Source organism: Chelon labrosus (assembly GCF_963514085.1).
Source record: "Chelon labrosus genome assembly, chromosome: 12".
NCBI classification, from domain to species: domain Eukaryota; kingdom Metazoa; phylum Chordata; class Actinopteri; order Mugiliformes; family Mugilidae; genus Chelon; species Chelon labrosus.
Window position 1 is genome coordinate 28,974,645 of NC_140345.1, and position 24,110 is coordinate 28,998,754.

A 24,110-nucleotide genomic window follows, 5' to 3' on the forward strand; every position below is an offset into this window, starting at 1 on the left:
GCTATGGCAACATCCCCGAGGCCTATAAAGCGGTCAAAAGAGTGAAACCAGTCACTAAGCAAATACAGGTGTGGTCCAATGACAGTAAAGAACAACTGAGAGACTGTTTTGATGAAACGAATTGGGACATCTTCTTTGAGTCCTCTCACGATGGGGACAAACTTACAGACACTATCACATCATATATTAAGTTTTGTGAGGACCATGTGTCTGAAACAAAGATTGTAAAGATATTCCCAAATAATAAATCCTGGGTCTCTAAAGAACAGCAGTCTTCTCTTTCATACCTTTGGGTCCAGAGCTGGTCTCTGACAGCCTCTGCACCAGATCAGTCCTGTCCATGTCCATGAGGAACTCCATGGTCACCTCCAAAGACTGTTGGCCACATGTTCTCATCATGACATCCACTACAGCTGCTGAGTCTGCTGCAGTTTTTATTAGTCTCAGTGAGATTTGTGGAATGCTTTTCTGGAAGCAGGTGTACTGTAGGAACCACTTAACTTTCCTGAACTCCAGTTCACTCAAATCCTTCAGTGTTTCCTGAAGCAGTTCTCTGACGGCTGCCAGTGTTGCCTCCTGGAGAATTCATAGTAAATGTTCATAGAAATGTTAAATCTGCCTCTTATTGATTAAAAGACAGAAGACACATCACTCACTTTGTGGATCAGAGCAGACAGATGTTCATCCAGGGGTTTCTCTGATGAAACAAAGAAAAGAAAGGTGTTAATGTAACTGAAAGCACAACAATGAATCCTGTTAGTCACAAAGAATTACACTTAAAACTATCAACACATAATGTTTGTGTTTCCCCCTCTCCCAAAATATTCTAGAAACATATTTTATACTAAATGACATGTCTTCTCAATACAGAAACAGTACTTGTTACTATTACATGTATTACTTAGTATTATTACATGTTTTTATCTTTGTTGTCTTACTTGTGGGTCCTGAGCTGCTGTCTGACAGCCTCTTCATCAGATCAGTCATCTTCATCTCCTGTAAAACCTCCATGGTCACCTTCACAGACTGTTGACCAAAGGTCTGCACCACTTTAAACACTATGCCCTGCAGGTCTGAGTCCTTCAGCATCAATGAGAAGCTGGAGTCATATCTGGGACGATGAATTCTTCTCAGATGACGATGAAAGACTATGAGCTGGATGTCACTCAGATCAGACAGTGTTTCCAGGAGCAGCTCTATAACAGACACCATCATCTCCACCTGGTAAATTCAAAGGAAATGTTCATGGGTCAAAGGTGAAGTCACTCATCTGGAATGGCTACAGGCCTTTCTGTTCATTAATGTTTTAGAAATAAGTAAAAGTTCCACATTTAAATCCACTAACAACACCACTGACTTAGACTTAGACTTAGATAAACTTTATTCATCCACAAGGGAAATTGCTTGGTCACAATTTCCCTTGTGGATGATGACAACACTGTGTGTGTGTCCATGTCTTGAGTTGGCACAAGGTGACTCAATCTTTTCTGTTTTAATTTTTATAAACGGGTTTATTATTTTTTAATAGTTCCATATTTTCGTGTAATTAGAAACCGTCATGTTTCCTCCTCCAGAGTTTGGAAGAACACAAACACATCAAAACATGTTGGATGACGTCAAAAGGTATTGAGTTGAAATTCTTCAAAATCAGCATCTACACCTACTCCCCCCATTAGAGTCCTCCTTTAGGGGCCCCCACATGACACAACAAAACTCAAACAACAGCAGTGGCAATGTGTCAACTTTTCAATAACAATAGGAGACCTCCCTTAATGGCCCCCATCTGACATAAACTTTAAACTATAGCAGTGGCAATGTGCTAAGTCTTCAACAACAGTAGGAGACCTCCTGAAGGGGCCCGGGAGAATATTGGAGAATATGGGAGGAAATTTAGAAACTGTATTTGTGTTGGATGTGTTTACGATGAATTCAAGTTGTACTGTGTAAAGTGGATTAATGTGACACTACTCACTCTGTGGGTCAGTGGAATCTGCTGCTGATCTGAAACTTAGAAACAAAGACTTATTAATGAATTGTTTAACGTCAGGGTTCATTAAGGTTTAGAACAGAAAAGATTTCATCTCAACGTGACACTAAAACCTGTTCAACAGTGACATGATTACAATCTGCAGATGTTGGAGGTTGCTGGATGGATTTCTTCATGTAACCTGCTAGATTTTCATATTAAAGACCTCCTGTATATTATTAGAATAATTCATTGTCTTACCTTTGGCTCCTGAGTCGACCCCTGACAACCTCTGCACCAGATCAGTCCTGTTCATCTTCAATAAAATCTTCCTGGTTTCCTCCACACACTCTTTTCTGTTCAACTCCACCAACAGCTTCACTACATCCTCTGTGTTTGCTTTTATCAGTTGCTCCCATGGTTTGAATGATAAACGTCTTGTGTGAAGGAGTAACTTGAACTCTTCAAAGTCCTCAGGACTCAGCTGATTCAGTGTTTCAACGAGGATCTTCTCAGTCGTCATTGTTTCTGCCTGGAAAATGATGAGAACGTATCACACAGGACATGTAGGACTGGATGTGAATCAGGGTTTTTGTCACTTCAGCTCCAGCAGCGTAAACCATGAGATCGGTATTTGCAGGTATCTGATGTCTTCATGTTAGTTGGTAGCGATATTTCTTTGTTTGTTCAGCTGCTGAGTGGGCCATACAAGCCAGCAGCATTTACTTTGTTCATTTAGATTGTAGGGCAATCGTCATATCACATGACCGTAGGTTTGTTAGGGTTTCTCAGCTGGACAGGGCCTAAATGTGTTTTGCCTGGGATCTTGGCACAATGGATGGGCCCCCAGGAGTGGACAAACTTTGTAGCAATGTGCAAACTTTTCAACTCTGGCACCGAAGGGCTAAAAAGACATTTAACTACAGCAGAGTCAATGTATTAAGTTTTCTCTGACAATAGGAGACCTCTCTAAGGGCTCTAGGGGGCTGATTAACTTTTAACTACAGTAGTAGCAATGCACTAACTTTTGAGGATAGCAGACCTCCCTAAGGGCCCTCAGGGGTTGATAAACTTCAAACTACAGCAGTAGCTAAGTTAAGCCTCTATTTGAGCTTGGTGAAAACAGTACTGAACATTGCCAGTGTTACTTTCTGGAAGAGAAATGTTCTACATGAAAAGTCAAAAGTTGACAGGTGGACTGTTTCTGGGGTTGCCAACCATCCCGAAAACGGAATCATCCCATTTAAAAACAAAAGTAAGCGTCCCGTATTGAGCTCAAATGGGACGCACTTTGTCCCGTATTACTGTGAGAATCAAAAATACTGTGTAAAAATGTCAGTGGAATGAATAAATAACAGGACGCTTTATATGAACATTTTACGGTAAATTATTCCCAGGCTGCCTCCTGCTCAATGAGATGACAGCAGGGTACTGGAGAAGATGCCAGAAGACATCAAAGCAACAACTTTTCCTCACACTTTTCTTATTGCACTATTACGAGAGGAATGTTCTGCTTTCTATTGTTTTATATTAATTTATACAGTTTTCAGTTCAGCAGGACAGGTTTCTGTTTAAGAAAGATATTTATTTTATTCTGTTAATTTTGTTATTTTGTATTAAAAATAAATTGTTGAATAATAATTTGTTTTCCATGTGTTCATACCACTTAGAAATATGAATCTAATTAAATTCAGGTGTGAGTCGAATAGTTAAAAAATTGTTTCACACACAAATAAGGGCTAAAAAAATTCACCACGCAGGGAAGATGAAGGCAACCGGGTCGGCTGGCCCTGACAATCAGGTGTCCCTTATTTATTTTTCAGGGAGTTGGCAACCCTAACTTCTGGTGAGAACATAAACACAAACCATCTGACAGCAGTGATGTAGGAGCACCACATCCTGCACAGAGAAGGTTGAACATCACGTAACAATGAGCACAACACACTTTTCACTGGAGGAGGATTTTAACCTGAACCAAGCCTTTACTTTATGGGTGAAAACGTCTCTCAGGCGGAAGTAAAACTGCAGAAGTGAAAGTAAAACACACAAATGTCATTTATTAAATCGTTTTTTACCTTCAGTCGCTCTGCTGAAATCCGTCCACTTGTTTTTGTTAATAACAGTCAAGTATTCATGGCTGATGTGACCGGGATAACGGAGACTCGGTGCTCACCGTCAGACCAGCGTCCTGGCAAAGTTCCCAGAAGGAGGCGCGCCCTTGGCTACGGGAGCGCGCATATTTTCAAGGAAGGCGGACAGACGAACATGAAACCAGTTTAGGAGGTTGTCTTAAGAGAACCACTTAAACAGATTCCTCCAATCACAGGTCAGTAAGTCTCCCTTTAACATCACTTTTTAAATCTAAAGTTGGTTTTACAGCATGTAGAAAAAAAATGGAGACAGCAGCAGAAATGTGCTAAGATTCAATAACAGAAAGAAATAATGGAAAAAAGAAAAGAAAGACAAACAGTGATGAATGATGCAGATAATGATGATTATTATTAATAATGAGTGCTGCCAGTCTAGCCTTAACGTTTGAGGAGAAATATTTAAATGATTATTATTTAGTTTTTGTCTTTTTCTCTTGTCCCTGAACAAGTCTAGCGTGGACGTTTTTTCCTGGGGCCCCAACAGACCCAGACAGCAGCTGGAGATGAACAGAAAATACACCTGAGATACTTTCTAACCATGAAATGAGAAAGGAGGTGAAAGACGGGGGCAGCTGTGATCTCCTGGACGGTCGACAGGGGGCGACGGTGAGACGCAGCAGCAGGGAAATGCTAACAGAAGAAGAAGAAGAAGAAGAAGAAGAAGAAGAAGACCAACAATAACAAACAGGAGCAGCTGACCTGGGTGTCTCTCCTGTCCTCTGTGGTTGTGATTTAAACTGGTCTGTGTTTCTGTTTTCATTCAGACTTCATCCCGTTTAATGTTTTCACACTTAACTCAGTTTGACAAGGCTAACTGCTAACTGTTAGCTAAGCTAGCTGAAAAGTTGAAGGCTAACTCACTGCTAGCTAGCTAGCCTCAAGTCTCCTCCTCGTTTTCATCTTCCTCCTCCTCTGCATCGTTTTCCTCTCCTTCGTCTTCTTCCTCCCCTTCCTCCTCCTCCTCTTCCTCTTCTACTTACTCCTTCTCCACACTGTGGAAAAACGGGAGGATGAAGAAGAGGAGGAAGAGGATGAAGAAAAGGAGGAGGAGGAAGAAAAGGAGGAGGAGGAGAAATGAGGAAGATGAAGGAGCAAGAGCATGAAGAAGAGAAGAAAGATGAAGAAGATGAGGAGTAGAAAGAAGAAAAGGAGGAGGAGGAAGATGAAGAAGATGATGAGAAATAAGTAAAAGGAGGAAGAAGGAAAGGAAGAAGAGGATGAGGAAGATGAAGGAGGAAGATGAAGAAGATGAGGAGAAATAAGGAAAGGAGGAGGAGGAAGATGAAGGAGGAAGAGCATGAAGAAGAAGAGGAGGAGTCAGACCACTCAGAGGATCTCAGACCAGTCAGGGTCTCCATACTGACCTCTGACCTCTGACCTCTGATGGAAGCTCAGAACTGGACCACAGAGACCTGGAGGAAGGAGGTTCTGGTCTGACGGATCTAACCTGGTGGTCACATGACACCAGGGTGCATTATGGGTAGAAGAGGGTGGAGTCAGTGTGATGTTTGGTCCATGTTCTACTGGGACCTTGTGTCCTCCATCCAGCATCGCTGCAGACCATGTCCACCCTCTCTCTGATGTTTTCAGTTGTTGTTATGTAGAAACGTTTCTAACTCTGCCCGACACAATGAGACAATAAAATAAAAGAATAAAAGCTTTTTTCTTTCCAAATCAGCCGCAGTGAGCTGGAGATGAGTTGGACTTTCCTGCTCCTGGTTTCCCGCTGTGACTTCCACCATGGACGTCTGCTGCTCGTCTTGTCTCGGGGGTCTCCGCCGGTCAGACCGCTCAGCTCCGGTCCCCTCATCAGCCTCGGCCTGAAAGAGAGCTTCAGGCTTCTGCAGCTGCCGGATGATGGACACAGCACCCCTGCACAGGTGAAGGAGGCCTACCTGCGCCTCGCCAAGCTCTACCACCCGGACTCCGGTGCAGCGACCGCAGACTCGGCGCTGTTCGCTCGGGTCGAGGAGGCCTACCGCGCCGTGCTGGCGTATCAGAGCAAGATGAAGCAGCCCGATGGAGAGAAGGAACTGGAGGATGAGGACAGGTCCAAGGGTGCAGCTGTCCAGCACAGACACTACCTCAGCTTTGAGGGCGTGGGCTCGGGCACGCCCAGCCAGCGCGAGCGGCAGTACCGGCAGATCCGAGTCGACCGGGCGTCCGAGCAGGTCCTGAACTACCGGCAGAGGGAGCACGAGAGGGCGGCGGCGGCAGAGGGGGCGCTGGTGGAGCGGGACATGCGTCAGCGTAGCCACAAAATCAAGATCACCCAGGCTGTGGAACGGCTCGTGGAGGACCTGATCCAGGAGTCCATGGCCCGTGGAGACTTCAGGAACTTGAGCGGAGCTGGGAAGCCCCTCAACAAGTTCCAGCACAATCCCTACGCCGACCCCATGACCCACAACCTTAACCGCATCCTCATAGACAACGGGTACCAGCCTCCCTGGGTGGTCACGCAACGGGACATCCGAGAGGCCGCCGCCCACGTGAGAAAGAGGCTGCTGGACGGGAGGGCCAGGCTCGGCGACCCCATGACCGCAGACGAGCAGCGGCAGTGGGAGCAGCTGTGTACGTCGGTCGGGGAGGAGCTGGTGAAACTCAACAAGACGGTGGACAACTATAACCTCATTGTGCCGATGCTCCACATGCAAATGGTTCACTTCAGCTTGTCCAGGGAGGCAGAGCGCGCCGAGAAAGGAGCCCGCCAACGAAGACTGGACCAGCAGAGGGAACGAGAGGAGGAGCGAGAGAGGAGGAAGGAGGAGAAGAAACGAGCTGACGTAGCGAATAAAAACAGGAAACAAGGCCTCGTGTCCTGGATGCAGAATCTCATCCGATGACTTTTGAAATTAGAACCAGACGACAGTTTCTGCTGCGTCTGATGAAAGTAAAACGCTTCATTGAGAAAATCTGCAGATTGTTAAACACTGATGAAAAGTTGTGTAAACCATAGTCTGTATATAAACATGGACACCACGTCTCCTCTTCCTCTCATTGGTCAAACTGACTCTATGTTCCCGGGGATACGGGCAGCGCCATCTTGTGAGTTTGGATCCAGAGTCTGATCAGTACGGTCTGGGGGCGGAGCCACGTGGAGCCGTGATATTGATGCCCCGCCCACACTTCCTCCAGACTCACTCATGTTTTAGTTTAATTAATACTACGCTCTGCTCTACCTCCACTTGTTACAAGGACATGATGGATTAGACACTGGATTTGTTTTTAAAAATAGTTTTTACAAGCCTCACAGTCCCATGGGACCGCTTTACAGAACGGTTGTCACGGCAACTGGTGGTCGCCATTGTGTCACGTCCTGTTTCTATAGCGTCTAATAACTAAAACTAAACGTATCCAAAGAAATGAGACTTGAACATTCACCAACATGAAATGATAGAAACCATCCTTGAAAAAAATTATTTGACGTGTATTTTAGTGTTTTAGTTTGGCCCAAGTCCCGCCCACTAACATGGAGGGGGTGGAGCTTATGACCTATACTGCAGCCAGACACCAGGGGGAGCTCTACTTGATTTGGCTTCACTTTAGAGGAGCTGTTCTACCGTCCATCTTTATACTGTCTGTAACGTAAATCAAAACCTTTGGCCTGTACATCTTAGCATTCTACCATTGTGCACGTTATAGAATCAATAAAAATACTTCTATGACAATCCATTTCTCTGTATCATAATGAAATCAGAATGGAGTGTTACCAGACTGATTCTGTAAGAGTATAAATCATATTTCTGGACATGGAGGAGGAACAGAAACACTAGATAGATGGAACAACTTTATTAGACTGACACTTATTCCACTCGTGGCATTCATCTGGGTTGTTTCTGTGAAATGACTGAAAATACAAACACTGTAATACTTGGTTGCTGTGTGACATTAAGGTGGTAAATCAATAAATCTAGTGCTGATCTCTTGAGAGATGTTGTAAGTCACTGGATGAGTCCTTCTGGGAGATGCTCCACTGTGGCAGGGTTGCAGATGACTGTGGGCTCCTTGCTGCCGCCCGCCGTCGCCCTCTGCAGAGCCTGAGCGACGGCCCGGGACGGAGCCGTCACCCTGGTCCAGTCGTGGGCAATGTACTGGTGGTACGGATCCTGAGAACCCTCCAGCTTCTGGGAGCGGATGTAGCTGAGCATGATGCCGAACGTGAAGAAGCTGAACATGCCGACCACCAGGAAGATGTACACGATTCCCTCAGACTGAGCGTGCACCCTGGTGCCGGCCGCCTGCTGCACAGCCTGCTGGGTAGTGGAGTTCTGAGGCGGGGGCGACTGTTTGCTGGTGGTGTTGAGGCAGTGCTGCAGGATGGAGAGAAGGAGAGACTGCAGCTCGGTGGCGTTAATGTGGGACATGACCGACCTCTGCTGGACACTCAGCAAACTGCAGCCAGGAAATGGAAGAAGACCTTTAATTCATTTATGACTTATTTGTGGATGTTTTAGATGTTTAAAACTTAATGTCAGTTTTCACAATAACACAATTAAATGACTATCATAACCTACAAATATATATACTTAATAATTCAGAGACACAGATTCAAATTAATTAGATTATTTTCTACCAAGAAGCAAAAAATAAAAAGGATCCTTCCTCAGGAGAAAATAAAACCAAACCACCATAAATACCTTATGTACAGACTTAAATAAAACTCATCCAGGAACTACATGTAAACAGTTTAATGTGTTTGAATGGTCCAGTAGAAGGTGTATCCTACCTGTGGAAGGATCTGAGCTGAGTTCCTGCCGGCGGTGGTTTCAGCAGAGACTCTGAGCTCCTGGAGAAACAGCTCAAGTAAAGAAAAAAACACAAAACAGAGAAGGAACTCCTCCACGTCTCCTCTGGGTCTTGTGCCGCCAGCCTTCATGCTGCTTCGTGTTCCACATGTCAACACGTTTAATGAAACCTGGAGGTCAAAGTCAGGAGCTGAAACGGCTGCCTGCACCATCCGCTGGCATGAAGCGTGTTTAAAGTCAAACCTTGATAAATGAAAGAGTTAGATCTGATTAAACGTCCTGAAATGCATCGATCAGACGTTTATTTCTGATGTCTGATGACCCAGAACAAAGCTGCTTTCAGTCTGGAGGTAGTTTACAGCTCAGAGTATTCAGAGATTGAGTTACAGTCACCTCCAAGTGTCCTTTAACTCTCTGCCTGTGCCCCCCCCCCCCCAGGGTTTGCTTGTACTTTCATGTGCATGTACATTTCTTCTTCCTCATACTCTCCTCAGCATTCAGGATGTCCTTTGTCCTTTGTCCTGTGTCCTTTGAGGACAACCAAGTCCATATTTTAGCCAGAGAAGTCCATCGATGTCAAACTGAACAGGGAGATATAACCTGACATCAGTTTACCACACAGCCTCAGAGACTCCTCCAGGTCCAGGTCCAGGTGAGTATCAGGTCATTACCAGACTCTAGTCATGTGACCTTCAGGTGGACTCCGGCCCCAGATGTTCCAGATAGAAACGTAAACCCTCCACCATCATTTAGAGCTGAACACTCGGAGGAAACGTCTTCTACAAACACAACACACGTCCACACTAGTTTGTTCTAGTCTGAGTTTTGAGCACCCCCCCCTCCGACCTTGACCGACATCATCTGATCCCTGACAAACTGAATCTAGTTTCTCAGACGGTGTCATGGCAGCTTGTTGTTGTTGTTTGAACCGAGGCAGCTCAACGTGACACGAACCAAACCATGTGGTTCCTTGGTCGAGACAAAAACTCGATTTAAAAGACTTTCTTCTGCTGATTGTTCTTCTTCTTTATCCAGGTGACACTAAGCCACGCCCACAAACGATCTGATTGGTCCAGCAGATCTTTTCTGGAGCAGAATCAGTTCCAAAGAGAGAGACTCCAGACCCGTTTTTACAGAAGGGACAAACATCACAAATATAAATGATAACTTCTGTTTTATTATTTAACGAGTAGAATTAAAAGACTACGTCACATCTAGACTCTGCATAAATGAAATGACACATCACTATGGATATGTATGAAGTCTGAAAGGTACTAAATAAATAAAACAAATAAAATAAAATAAAATAAATAGAAATAAATAAATAAGTTCATGAATTGATTTATTTTTAAAGCTCAGTCAGCAGCCAGGGTTGATAAGGAACTGAAATAATTTACATAAAATAAAATAAACTCTCTTTGACCTCACGTGTCTTTTTTATTTTTTTGTTTTGTTTTTCATTTTATTTCATTTTATTTCTCTTGACGTCTTGTCTCTGATTTTAGGACCCAACTCTTCATCCTCTTTTTCTGGAAGGGATGAAGAAAATAAATAAATCCATGTTGCCATGACAACGGCTCTATACCTCCTCCTCCTCCTCCTCCTGTTCTTTCTCCATCCCTCTGCTGCAATGCATCACCCCCTCCCTCCTCCCTCCTCCTCCCTCCTCCTCCTCCTCCTCCTCCTCCTCCTCCCCCCTCCCTCCCAGAGGCTGATCAGCGTCCCTCCCTCTTGTAACAGGAGGCTGCTGATTCCTCTGCTCCTCGCTCGGCTCCTGCAGGAGGAGCAGAGGAGACGTTTGGTCTGAGGCGGAGGGAGAGGGAGGCCATCCACGTCTGACCCGTCAAGAGGAGGAGAGGAGGAGGAGGCGCTTCAAGGCTGACGGAGAGGAGGAGAGAAGGCGCAGAGGGGACAGGTAAACGGACTCAGAGACGCTGCGCTTGGCTCCGCCCCCTTTCAACGCCTTCTTCATCTCAGATTTTTTATTTTTTTAGAGACGAGCTGATTGTAAACCTCAGCCTCTGGAATGAAGAGGAGCAGGAGGAGGAGACAGTCTGACCACCTGCTCCTCATGAGGATGAAGATGATGATGATGATGATGAATGGGAAACCGGAGACAGAGAGCAATAACCCCGACCAGAGGCAATAACCAAACAATAACCCCCCCCCCCCCCCCCAGAGGAGCCAGAGAGCCGTGGAGTCTCTGTGAGCTCAGTGCTTTCAGCTCAGCTCAGGTCTGGGGAGGGTTCCCTGAACGCAGCATTCTGGATCAACTCCTTCGTCTTCCTTTTCATCCATGGAGCTCTCAGCCCCAGCGACCCGTGTGTCCACCTCAGAGAGTAGAGAGAGCTGAACCAAAGGCTGAAACCTGAGACCTGAAACCTGAGACCAGGACTGATTCCTCCCTCTGGTAACTGGAGCTGCTCCGTCTGTCACAGACTGATTCAGAGAGGACGAGGAGACACGACTGAGGTTTTAACAGGTGTGTAAATAGATCACCCCCCACCCCACCGCCCTCACTGGGCCCCCAAAGAGAAGAAGAAGGAGGAGGAGGAGGAGGAGGAGGAGGAGGAGGAGGAGGTCTCCGGGTTGGACCACACCCAGATTCCCAGCAGCAGTGTCAGGAAGGAGTCCCCCCCAGGACGTGAGGACGTGTCTTCAGTGCTCTGAGGTCTCCAGAGTGTCTGTCTGTCTGTCTGTCTGTCTGTCTGTCTCGTTTGTCTGTCTTGTGACGCCGCTGAGAGACGCCGTCAGGATGTCTGTGGTACGAGAGCTGCTGCTGCTGCTTCCTCTGGTCCTCCTGGTCCTCCAAGGTGAGTGGGCCGGGGTCGCCACGGTGACGCCTCGGGACATAAGAGCCCCCCACCAGCAGATTTAGCTTCTTTTTTGTTTGTTTGTTTTGTCAGTGTTTGAGGAGTTTGCTGTTGAGGAGTCAGTGACAGAGCTGTCAGAGTTAATGTAGTGTGGAGAGGGTAGCTGGTACCTTGTGTTCTCTACTCCAGAAATGTTCTGGTCATCCAACGCTGCCATAAACTCCCTAACCCTCTCTGGAAGATGTTTCTCCTTGACGCTGTCTCCAGGAAACTTTTCTCTTCTTTTAAACGTTCAGTGTTTGTTGTTGTTGTTTGGGTGCAGCCTTTGACTGAGTGGACTCCATGGATTCTGTTTGGTGACTTTATAGTAACGTTCTTCATCACAGCAGAACAGTTTAGTCTCTGGGTTGTACTTCTTCTTCTTCTTCTTCTTCTTCTTCTTCTTCTGTAATTTCTGTCAGATTTGTCTCTGATGCAGATAAAAGCAGTTAACTGGTCGATTGATCGTCTCTTTGCTCAGAGATTTTCTGCACATGTTCATTTAAATGTTTGTTGATCTCATGACTCTGTTTCTCATAAATGCATCTAATATCCTTTAAGAGAAACAGTCACAGCCTCAGACAGCCTGAACGTCCTTTACTGCACGCAGCTTCATCCTCTCAGAACTATTTAAAAAAAGGAATCGGTTGTAGTGGGTTTGTGCCGAGCACACAGAGCTGCAGGAAGCTTTTGGAAAGAAGGTTACACAACGCCGGCGGTCTGGTGGAGGTTAGTTAAGGACCGGAGAGAAGCACATCTGGATCAGACGGTGAAACTGGAGGGAGGGAGAGGAACAGATTGAAGTGTGTGTGTTTAAAAACCAGGAGAAAAGAATTAGAGGAACTAGGATGATGTGTCAACGTCCTGCAGAGGACAGATGGACTCAGAGAGAATGAAGAGGGATGCAGGACAGAGAGAAAACCAGCATGAAGTCTGCACCGGAGGAAGAAGAAGAAGTAGCTGCAGCTTCAACACTCAACATGTTTCTTGTCTTGTGCTCAGTGATCACATTCTTACTTTGCAAGTCTCCCTCACCAGCAACACGAAATAAACTAAAGGAATATAAAACCTAAAAAAGCAAGGTGCAGGGGCTTTGTCCTGAATACAGTTATAGAAAATCAGTTATAAGAAGGTGTAATGTGACATTAAATGACAAAAAATTATGATTTTATAAAGTTATAATTCAGAGATATTTGGATTCAGTGATTAGTCTGTGGCTTTAAACATCTGGATGTGTGCATGAAATGACTCTTTGTCATCCTCTCTCTCTCTGTCAGCATTCATAGATTCATGAATTATCTTCATATTTATCATAAAAGCCCTGATGCAGATTTAACTAATGCACCACAGAGACATTTAGTCTGTAAATGGCCGTCGACAGGATATCTGAGCAACCGCAGCGCGAGTTAGAACCGCTGCAGCACTTTCTTAAAAAGCCTCTTAACGCTGCAGCTCAGAGACGCGTCAGAAAGTTGAGAGTCTCGTCTCTAAAGCCTCGAACGGATCCGTTTTTATCAGGAGCTCTAGATTGATGCTCTCCATCAGAGCAACGTTCAGCAAACAAACAGTTTTTCTGCTCGGTCTGCAGCTGCTGCACCGATCTAAATCTATCCTGAACTCTATTTTTAAAGCGTCTGGTTCTGAGCCGCGGCCTGATTACAAGGCTCACACCTGGGTCTGAAGGACGGCGTGACCTTGGTTTGACTTGAACTGATGTTCTTCTGAATGTGAAAGCATCTGTTTAAACGGTTGATCAGTCTGTGAACAGTTGCCGTCTGGAACGTGTCCAGATCTTCCACAGTTTCCAAAAGCTCAGGAAAAAAAAACAAACACACACGAGTCCTTGGACAGAAAGCTGTGACGATGGCTCTGATGAAAGGAAGAAAGGAGCAGAGGAGGCCAACGTCCTGGAGACAGAAGGACCAATGAGGAGAGAGACGATGCTTCCTGCAGCGGGGTAGAGCTCAAGGGCAGACAAGGACGAATGCTCGCCGTGAATCAGTGTGAAGACGGATCGTAGTTTCTCAGCAGGGAATCACTGCAGACGGACCTCCACCCGCTTTAGTGACTTTCCTCTCATTGTTTTGGTTTTACAGCACCAGACATCCCTCACACGGCTAGAAAGGAGCTGGTGGAGACCAAAACTAAATGAAGGATCTAATGCTGCATTCACTTACTGTGAGCACAACGACAGATGTTAGGAAAAGTTTCCATGTGGATCATTATAGTGTGTTTCTGCTCATTGTTTTGGTTTTACGGCACCAAACAGCTGTCAGACAGTTAGAAACCAGCTGGTGGAGACCAAAACCAGAACTAAAACCAGAGCTAAACCACAGCTAAAACCAGAACTAAAACCAGAACTTTGACCAGGGCTAAAACCAGAACTTAAACCAGAGCTAAAACCAGAACTAAAACTAAAAAACAGAACTAACTAAAACCAGAACTAAAACCAGAACTTAAACCAGAGCTAAACCAGAACTAAAACTAAAAAAACAGAACTAAAACCAGAACTAACTAAAACCAGAACTAAAACCAGAACTAAAACAAGAACTTAAACCAGAGCTAAACCAGAACTAAAACTAAAAAAACAGAACTACAACCAGAACTTAAACCAGAGGTGAAACCAGAACTAAAACCAGAGGTAAAACCAGAACTAAAACCAGAACTTAAACCAGAGCTAAACCAGAACCAAAACTAAAAAAAAAAAAACAGAACTAAAACCAGAACTAAAACCAGAACTAACTAAAACCAGAACTAACTAAAACCAGAACTTAAACCAGAACTAAAACCAGAACTAAAACCAGCTCCAAAACCAGAACTAAGACAAGAACTTAAACCAGAGCTAAACCAGAACTAAAACTAAAAAAACAGAACTACAACCAGAACTTAAACCAGAGGTAAAACCAGAACTAAAACCAGAGGTAAAACCAGAACTAAAACCAGAACTTAAACCAGAGCTAAACCAGAACTAAAACCAGAACTAACTAAAACCAGAGATAAAACCAGAACTTAAACCAGAGCTAAAACCAGAACTAAAACCAGACCTTAAACTAAAGCTAAACCAGAACTAAAACCAGAACTTAAACTAAAGCTAAACCAGAACTAAAACCAGAACTTAAACTAAAGCTAAACCAGAACTAAAACTAGAACTTAAACTAAAGCTAAACCAGAACTAAAACTAGAACTAAAACTAAAGCTAAACCAGAACTAAAACTAGAACTAAAACCAGAACTTAAACTAAAGCTAAATCAGAACTAAAACTAGAACTTAAACTAAAGCTAAACCAGAACTAAAACCAGAACTAAAACCAGAACTAACTAAAACCAGAGGTAAAACCAGAACTAAAACCAGAGCTAAAACCAGAACTAAAACCAGAACTAACTAAAACCAGAACTAACTAAAACCAGAACTAAAACCAGAACTTAAACCAGAGCTAAAACCAGAACTAAAACTAGAACTTAAACTAAAGCTAAATCAGAACTAAAACTAGAACTTAAACTAAAGCTAAACCAGAACTAAAACCAGAACTTAAACCAGAACTATTCCAGAACTAATGAAGGAAAGTAAGTCAAGATATTCAGTTCTTCTAAAATGCTGCATTCACTTACTGTCAGCTGGCTGGGAAAAACACCCATTGGTCATTCTGTCAGTTTAAGTCTTGACGTTAAGGTGTGAACCCTCATCATGGTTTGACTCCGTCTGTTTTAGTGTCTTTGAGCTGATTGTTTTGGTTTTCCAGCTGTGACCATTAGACTGAAACGTGCGTCATCCATGTGATTCATCCTGCAGCTAGCTGTGCAGTCGTATCAGATTAACGGAGTAAACACTCTGCTTCTGCTCTGAGATGTGTTGGCAGCGGTTTATTTCCAGATTCTGTTGAGTTAATGCTTCTTAAAGGTGAAAAAAAAAACACATTCAATACGCGTATGAATCTAATATGAGTGTCAGTGTCCTGACTTAACGAGGTTCTGCTCCATTTAGCTGCACTCTAAGTGAGCCTGCATGCACTTACTGTAAATGCAACAAAGCCGTCGCTCGTATTATTAGTTCCACTCGTGTGTTTCCTGCGTCGTGGAACATTGTGAGAAGGAAAAGCTCTGTGCTGCAGACGAGCTGAGGATGAATGTGTGTTCTGTGTTTCATTCTCAACAACAGATTCAGATCTGAACAACAAAAATGTCACAGAACTGACGAGCCTGCTGCAGGATGAATGAGACGAACATGAAACCAGCAGCAGCAGCAGCAGCAGCAGCAGGATGGATGCATGTGCCAGATTGTTTTCCATTCATGCTCTAATAACTGCCTCACATGAATCGTTTCCTCCTTGAGCTGCAGCTGCAGTCAGAGTCGATGCAGCTGGACATTTATTGTGTTGCAGTAATCTCTGCTGATGTGCTCGATTGTTGGAGAAGAGAAGTGAATAGAAGAGACACTAGAAGGTCGTCTTCATCTGGGAAGGTTTGAGAGTTTTGTTTCTGTTTTCTTTGTAATTTGAAACGAGGAATATGGATATAAAATAACTAGGGAAGGATTCCTCTGGCTGTCAATTTTAATTTCATTTAGGACGGCAAATCATAACTAAGAATTAATTTGGTATTACAGAGAGAAACCCAACAACTGACGTCCCTCGTCTTGGTTGCAATCAAGTCCAACGCGTCACTTTCACAAGAAGAAAAGGACGGTTCGTCTCCCAGCACCATGTCCAATTCCTCAGAACCTGACCTGACTTATTGCGTGGCATTCTGGGCTCCTCTAAATCTGTTTTTAAGATGCTCTGTCTTTGATTGGTTGGTAGCATTGTCCTATATATGAGAGGAGTCAACAAGTTTCCGCTGCACAGAAAGAGAAATGAGCTACGGTGGTTCCTGGGTCCACAGACAATGTTTTAGTCATCCAGTTAGGGTTAGGGTACGTACTTCAGTCCTTAATGTGATCCAGGATGCATGTTTGTTCAAACTACAGTAAGAATGTTGTCCTGATCTGGATGATCTGTTCACAAGTGGCTGCTTTATTCAATGATCTGATCTCAGAAATAAAGAAATATGACTGAGTACTGCCGCTTTTAATCCCATCATAAAAATACACATTAGCGCTAATTAGCAAGTGAGCGTTCATGTTGATGTAAAACAGAGACCTGGTTCCTCTTTGTCTCTAAAATAAATCAGATCTTAACATGTGAGAGTCTTTCCATCTTGTTCCAACATCTGGATCATGTCTCCAAGTCAACCAGCAGCTGTTGATGGTTCTGATCCAGCGGTAGGTAGAGATCCATTAGAGACAGCAGCTGCTACAATATTCTACTGACCACATGGTGGCGCTGCTGATTTACAGACACACACACTGAGATCAGATCTCAAGAGCTGGCTGGGGACGCATGTGGAGACACATTTAGATTAAGACCAGGTGGATGGACAGGTGTTGATGTGAGGTCTGAATGGGTCCAGGGTCTGATCTAAGTGTGTTCACACCTGTACTTTGAGGTGACCCCTTGTGATCAGATCACTCAGGTGTGAACGTTTGTTTTTAAGGGGACGAATCCTCCTGCTTGATGGTGACAACAGGTCATAAACAGTAGAATGAAAGAGTCTCTCGGAGCAAAGTGCTTCAGTGTTCGACTTGTTCCAGTGGAAAGTCTCTGGCTTGCTCGGTGTCACGGGAAATGTCACAGGCGCTTGGCATTTCCCCAGGTTATGTGTGCACGCAGGAACGAAGCCATGGAAACAGACGATGTCCTCTCTCACGTCTTATCTCGCTTATCCAGTTTCCTTTTCCCCCGTCTCTTTCTTTTAGGGTCGGTTCTTTAGCGTCCAGTGACATGCTAAGCTAGCTGCCCTCCAGTGACATGCTAAGCTAGCTGCCCTCCAGTGACATGCTAAGCTAGCTGCCCTGCCCTCCAGTGACATGCTAAGCTAGCTGCCCTCAGCGGGGTGGATGGTCCTTTGTGCAGCTCGCTCAGGTTTTTTGCTTCGTAGGCCTCAGGGCTAAACAGCAACCGATGTGAGGGATTAACCATCGCCTGTCAGGGAATAAAATCTCCTAATCTGCAATTTCTGGAATATCCGTTGCATAATCTGAAAGGCCAGTCAGCAGATTACGCAGAGGCTTTGCAGTTTTTGATGCTGTGTGTGTTTGTGTCCTGCTGCTCCCACTAAGACTCATTGTGTGGTGACTCTGTTTAGTCTGCACTCTGTTAAGTTCCCATTGTGTCTGCTTGCATGTCTGTCTCGCTCTGTCTTTTCGCCGTCTTCTGAACTTGCTGCCTCAGCTTTGGACAGTCAGCAGCGTCCCTGCTCACGTTGCACGGTCCGGCCTCTCGCTGCGTCACCGTCCTCCCTCAGGATTACTGCCTCCCTCTGGAGCTTCATCCGTTCTTTTTGTCCCGCAGCACAACTCCTGCACTCGTCTCTTAGTTTCTGCTTCTGTGTAAAGAGTAAAGTGTCTCTTCTGTCTGTTCTCTCGTTTTGTCTCAAAGCTGTTGTGTCTTCACCGTCCTGTGTCCTTCTGGTTTTTGTCTGCACCCTGAAATCACAGGTCAAACGGTCGCTGCACATTAACACTTAACCTGAATTTTGGTTTAGAAAAAATGTCAGTTGTTTGATTTTCAAATGGTCTCCTGTCCTGAGATGGACGACTTTCATCGACCTCTATCGGCGTCTGAGGATTAGCAGCAGCAGCAGCAGTGACAGCTGGTGCAGCTAACGGTAATTAACACAAACAATCACGTCCCGTTTGCAGCAGACAAGAGAGATAATATAAAATATCAGGTAGTGCAGTTTACAGTGTCAGATTATCCACTCACTGTGACATAAAACACCAAGAGCCCGTCGTTTATGCTTCTGCGTCCGTCAGATGGACGCTGTGGCCCAACGGTCACCTCCTCATGGCGACGCAGACTTCAACAACAGCTGATTGTTTCTCCACGTTTCTCAGAAAACTCTTCCCACACCATCCACTGTTACACGCAGCTTGTTCCAAAATATGTGTCATGTCCACAAGTCAGAGATCTACCAGAGACAGCAGCTGGTACAGTACTACAGTACTAAAGTACTACAGTACTACAGTGTTAGGCTTTAGCCCAATTATGTCAGTGTTAAGCATAAAGACAAAGTGAGATCAGATGTCTGCTGGCTGTGGACGCATGTGGAGACACAGGAAACTCTCCGTCCGTCTGTCTCCTCCTACACCATTGACTCACAGGTGTTTTAGCATAATCTCAGAACAAAGTGCAAAACTTTAAATCTACGCCGTCGTAGACCCGTGTCAGGAGTATAAACCTAGCTCTACCGTCGATGGTCTCACTTAAACCCTGACCAAAATGAAGACGTGTTACTCAACGGCTCCAGGCTGTGGACAAATCTACAACTGAACTGAATCCAAATCAAAGGAACCGAGGAACAAAAATATAAAATCTGAAATCTTCAACACGTTCAACAACATCTCATTTGTTTTAAACAACAAACACGTGGTTTTCCAGGAGCCAGAAGTCGAACCAGACCGTGTCCGTGACCCTGGAGTCGTCCTTTAAGACAAACTGAAAACCGGTTTGATGACTCCAGCTCCAGCAGATCTTCATGTCAGGAGACACATCAGCATCTTTATGCATCTGAACCAGACGATGATTTAACCTTTTCATCCAGATTCTGATCTCTGCCTCCGTCTGCGTTTAAACGCACGAGTCCATCTCTTCTTTCAGGATGTGGTAGCCATGCTGGGTTGATGTATTTGTGAAGTCGTACATTATGACCTTAACTTTCTCTTCTCCTCCTTCCCCCTCTTTTCTCTCTCTGCATTAGGCCTCCTCCCTCCTGCTCCGCCCTCTCCCCCCTCTGCTTGCTGTTATAAACTGAAGCATGTGCTAACTCTCTCTCTTTTTATCCCTCATTCCTCATGTTTGTTTTCATCTTGTGCAGCTCTTCTCTTTTGTTTAACGGACGATGAACCTTGACCTTGGTTGTGTGCCGTGTCTTCCTCTCCTCCTCCCTCATCCTCCTCCCTCCATCTGACAATTCAAAACAAAAGCTTCCCCGGGGGTCAGAGTTGAGAATAGCAGATCATTGGTTGCTGAGGCGTCAGTGGAAACTGCAAGGTGCAGTGTCAGACAGAAACATGTGGAGTTACAGGTGTGTAACTCCTGGCCCGATGAGAAGTATGTGTCATGACAGCATATATAGACTCACGCTTCTATATATGCTTCTAGCTCAGTCAGCCGTTGAACAGCAGAATCTCTTTATTTCCTCTCAGTTTCACACACGTTCAAAATGAAAATCACAACTAAACAAACAGAAAAACACTAACTACCAACAAATCTGTGAAATGAAATGATGAGTGGAAATAAAAACAATGCAAGAAAAAAAGCCACGGCCAATACGAAGGAAAAGACAAGAAGTAAAAACACTCGCATGCAAAGAGCAATGACAGCAAGCACGCAAATAAATAAATAAATAAATAAATAAATAAATAAGAGATGAGTTCCAGAAGCTGTTTTCTGACGTACTGTTTAGACAGTCTGCCTGCAAGTACCGAGAGAAAACGCCAGAGCTCTGCCCGTGAATCCGCCTCTAGCCTCGGCCACGTCAGCCAGAGACGGAGGAGCTTTCTAACCGAGTGTCCTTCGTCCCCCTTCCCTCTGCAGCATCCCGTTGCCATGGCGCCTGCGTGGAGGTGGAGTCGGACACGGAGGCCGTGGTCAACGACGGCTTCAAGCTGGGCTGCATCTCCTGCAAGAGGAGGGGCGAGGTGAAGGCCACCGCCACCGTCAGCTGGCTCTTCAAGGCCCGAGACGAGACCGAGTTCTCACCTGTAAGTACTCACCTGTAAATACTCACCTGTACGAACTCACCTGTAAGTCACGCTCATGTGCCGGGCCAATCAGACCGTGGCTGTATGGTGATGGACAGAAGACTGAGGCGGTTTAGGCTTCTGCGTCATTTTGTCGCCTAAGCTACGGTGACAATGCAGACCCGAACGCCTCCTTAACATGGAGGGGGCACGGCTTATACGACCTGTACTCGTCCTGCCACCAGGGGGACGTCCACATGCTTATTTCGGCTTAGACTAAAATACCTGCAGGAGGCCTGAGGAAGGAAACCTGTACATCTGATGAGCATAAACCCACTGTCATTTTAACCGCTGCTGTTTTCTCTCTGATGTAATCACGTTTCCAAATAACACAAGCCTCTGTGCTCTTCTGGGAAGCGTCCGCTTTGCATTTATCATGAGACAGAGCTGAGTCCTGCATTTTTCATGACAGGCTTCTGCGCCGCTCCTTGTGTCGACTGGATGACGAGTGTTTTTACTTCCCATAGGGAGCCCTCAGAGGCCAAAGCAGAGAGGCCATTACTCTGCATTCCTGCAGCCGGACAGATTCCATTAGCTTCGAGCTGCACCCATTAGCATCACTAATTTTCCAGGAAGTGCAGAGGTGTGGCTGTAACTTGCAGCTCGGTCGATGCAAGGAAAGGCAGCGGTGATGGTGAGGAGGAGACCGGACGTCTGTTACTTAACGAACGACAGGAAAGACAGACACTCAAAGTTTGTTCTACAAACAGCAAAGAGAAAGAGACAAAGAGGACGTCAAGCCTCCTAGCCTCTTAGCCTCACAGCTAATGACAACTCCTCTTAGCTTCCTAGCCTCCCAGCTAATAGGACCTCTTCCTAGATAGATAGAGTCTTTATTGTCCTATAAAGGATATTCTTCTTCACACATCAATTCATTCCATAAAGAAAGACAGCAGCATTTGATGTTAACATCACAGTCTCATACAAAAAAAATCACACATCACATATAACATATAACATATAATATGACACGCCATACACGCCTAGCTTCTTAGCCTCCCACCTAACAGTAGCCTTCTCCAGCCTTCCAGCTAATAGTAGCTCTTCCTAGCTTCCTAGCCTCACAGCTAATAGTAGCTCTTCTTAGCTTCCTAGCCTCCCAGCTAATAGTAGCTCTTCCTAGCCTCCCAGCCTATGGTAACTCCTCTTAGCTTCCTAGCCTCCCAGCTAATAGCAACTCCTCCCAGCTAATAGTTGCTCTTCCTGGCCTCCCAGCCTATGGTATCTCCTCTTAGCTTCCTAGGTGTTGAACATGTACCAGCTGGTCATTGGCAGTTTTATTTTTCTGATTCCAGACCACTGATTCTAGACTCGGTAGACTTTGATAGACACCATTATTGCCTCTTCTTTACTCTGCTGCTCCTGTTCCAGTTGTACAACTACAGTAAAGAAGGGGGCGAAGTCATTGACATGCGTTTCTACGACCGCCTGCACTGGAACGGCAGCAAAAACACCGAAGACCTGCAGGACGGCTCCATCTACATCCTCAACGTCACCATCAACGACACGGGCACCTACTTTTGCAAGTTCAACCGGATCCTCATGTACGCCAACCTCGATTATCCCAGCAGCGCCAACAAAACTATCGTCTTGCGCGTGATGCCACAACGTAAGTCAACCCCGTTCCACCCGACATTTGAAACTAGAGAAGCTACTAGAGAAGAAGCTCAGAATTTCTTCATGTCTCAATATTTAATCAGTTCCATACACGGTACTTTGCCTCCATCTAGTGGTCTAGTGGTGGTACTACAGATAATAAACAACAGCCTCTTGTATGGAAGAAGGCCTTTACAAAGATATGTAACATGACTCAGTGACTTACTCTTCTTCTAAGTAGTTATAGATTATCTTGATATCCTTGCTTAGTCATTTTTTTTCCTGAAAAATCTTCTCAGTTTAAAGAAATGTTTTAAATCCACAACAGTGCAACACATTTGTAAATGATAAAGAGGCGTTTCAGTTATTGGAAACAAAGATTGACAGTGTTATTCCGGTTGTTTCGACTTCTGGTAATATATTTTTAGACTGGCGGATTTTATTCTAGTAGTTTGAGAGGAAAGGTGAAGGATTAGTATTTACTTTTTTCCAGTTAACATCATTATGGGTCGTTTGTTTTTTAGGTGTCAAAATGTCAAAATTTTTCAATTTTTATTAACTTCAGTGTATTATGGTACAAATAAGAAAGGACACAGATCGTGAAAGTCTTTCCAAAAGAATAGGGGAAGTAATAAGTGCTTAAATTAACACAGAGGTGTTCCTCAGGGTTTAATGCTCGGTCCTCTGATTTTAATTTTCTTTGCTACGATTTACCTTCAACTTGTGGAAGGTTTTTGCAGCAAAACGCTGAACCCTTGTGAACATCAGATAGATTAACCCACGTCTGCTGCAGGATTCAACAAAAGATGAATTAAGAGGCACTGTAATTAAAAAACAAACCAAAAAAAACTAAACTCCTCGCCCCTTTTCACGGTGCAACTAAAAATCTAACCACAGATGCTATATATCTTGGCCTCATGCTTCTCTGTGCGTCTCTCTAGTCACCAGGGGAATGGCGTCCATCTTGTCCGAGGTGATGATGTACGTCTCCATCATTGGGCTGCAGTTCTGGCTGCTGGTTGAGATGATTTACTGCTACAGGAAGATCTCAGCTGCAGGAGAGGAAGCTCTGAGAGAGAGCGCGTGAGTTACACCTCAAACAGAAAAAACACTCGAGCAGCCGGCCTCCTTCCTCCGGTGTCCAGATCCTGCTGGGACGTCCAAATGTCCCGATCCCCTCCACCTTCCACCCTTGTTTTTCCCACTGAGACAATCTGCTCTGTTCAAAAATAACATTTCCCTTGTTTTTCTAACTGTACTGATGCTCTGATTTACTCAACCTGACTTCCTGAATGTCTCTTTTCTATCACTCTCTTTCCTCCAGGGCGGAATATTTAGCTATAGCATCGGAAAGTAAAGATAATTGTGCAGGTGTACAAGATGCAGAATAGCACTGGTAGGTCTTTGTTCTGTTTCTTTTGTTCCTACTTATATTTAAATCATCACTGCTGGTACTTTGGTAAAAAACAAAAAAAAAGAATTTTCTACATTTCTTCATAAAAATGTCTCAAAGCAAAAGTAGAAACAGAAACAGTATACCTGTGTATTTGTTTGTTCAAGAAAATGAGCCAATATTAATACAATACAATATTACAGACCTGTGAGTTATAGAGTAACTGAACTCTTCCCGGTTTCTGGTAACAGCTGATCAGTGGTCTACAGCAGCTTGGAGGAATTTTAGCCCATTCCTCAGAACAGAACCACTTCAGTTCTGAGATGTTGGTGGGTTTCCTCACATCAACTGCTTGCTTCAGGTCCAACAGCAACATTTCTATTGGATTAAGGTCAGGACTTTGACTTGGCCGTTCCTAAACATTCATCTTGTTCTTCTTTAACCGTTCTATTGTAGAACCACTTGTGTTCTTGGTTCTCGTTGTCTTGCTGCATGACCCAGTTTCTCTTCACATTCAGCTCATGGACAGATGTCCTGACATTTTCTTTTAGACTTCACTGGTAGAATTCA

General features: G+C 44.6%; 3 protein-coding genes across 3 annotated transcripts; 2 read left to right on the forward strand and 1 right to left on the reverse strand.

Moving 5' to 3' along the window:
* The first annotated feature begins 4,747 nt into the window (after positions 1-4,747).
* Positions 4,748-8,027, forward strand: LOC311497217 (dnaJ homolog subfamily C member 28-like). Its single transcript, XM_084557414.1, has 2 exons — positions 4,748-4,856; positions 5,795-8,027. The coding sequence occupies exon 2, from the start codon at positions 5,811-5,813 to the stop codon at positions 6,957-6,959; it is 1,149 nt and encodes a 382-aa protein (XP_084413540.1). The 5' UTR covers positions 4,748-4,856; positions 5,795-5,810; the 3' UTR covers positions 6,960-8,027.
* A 30-nt stretch (positions 8,028-8,057) lies between these two features.
* On the reverse strand, positions 8,058-8,505 carry LOC311496568 (potassium voltage-gated channel subfamily E member 1-like; the record flags this gene model as incomplete). The annotated part of the gene is made up of 1 exon (XM_084556455.1): positions 8,058-8,505. Exon 1 carries the CDS (start codon positions 8,478-8,480, stop codon positions 8,058-8,060), a length of 423 nt encoding a protein of 140 aa, XP_084412581.1. The 5' UTR covers positions 8,481-8,505.
* Positions 8,506-11,616: 3,111 nt separating this feature from the next.
* On the forward strand, positions 11,617-23,560 carry scn1ba (sodium channel, voltage-gated, type I, beta a; the record flags this gene model as incomplete). The annotated part of the gene is made up of 5 exons (XM_084557022.1): positions 11,617-11,674; positions 20,346-20,512; positions 21,923-22,160; positions 23,089-23,230; positions 23,472-23,560. The coding sequence occupies 5 exons, from the start codon at positions 11,617-11,619 to the stop codon at positions 23,536-23,538; spliced, it is 672 nt and encodes a 223-aa protein (XP_084413148.1). The 3' UTR covers positions 23,539-23,560.
* Between the last annotated feature and the right edge of the window lie 550 nt (positions 23,561-24,110).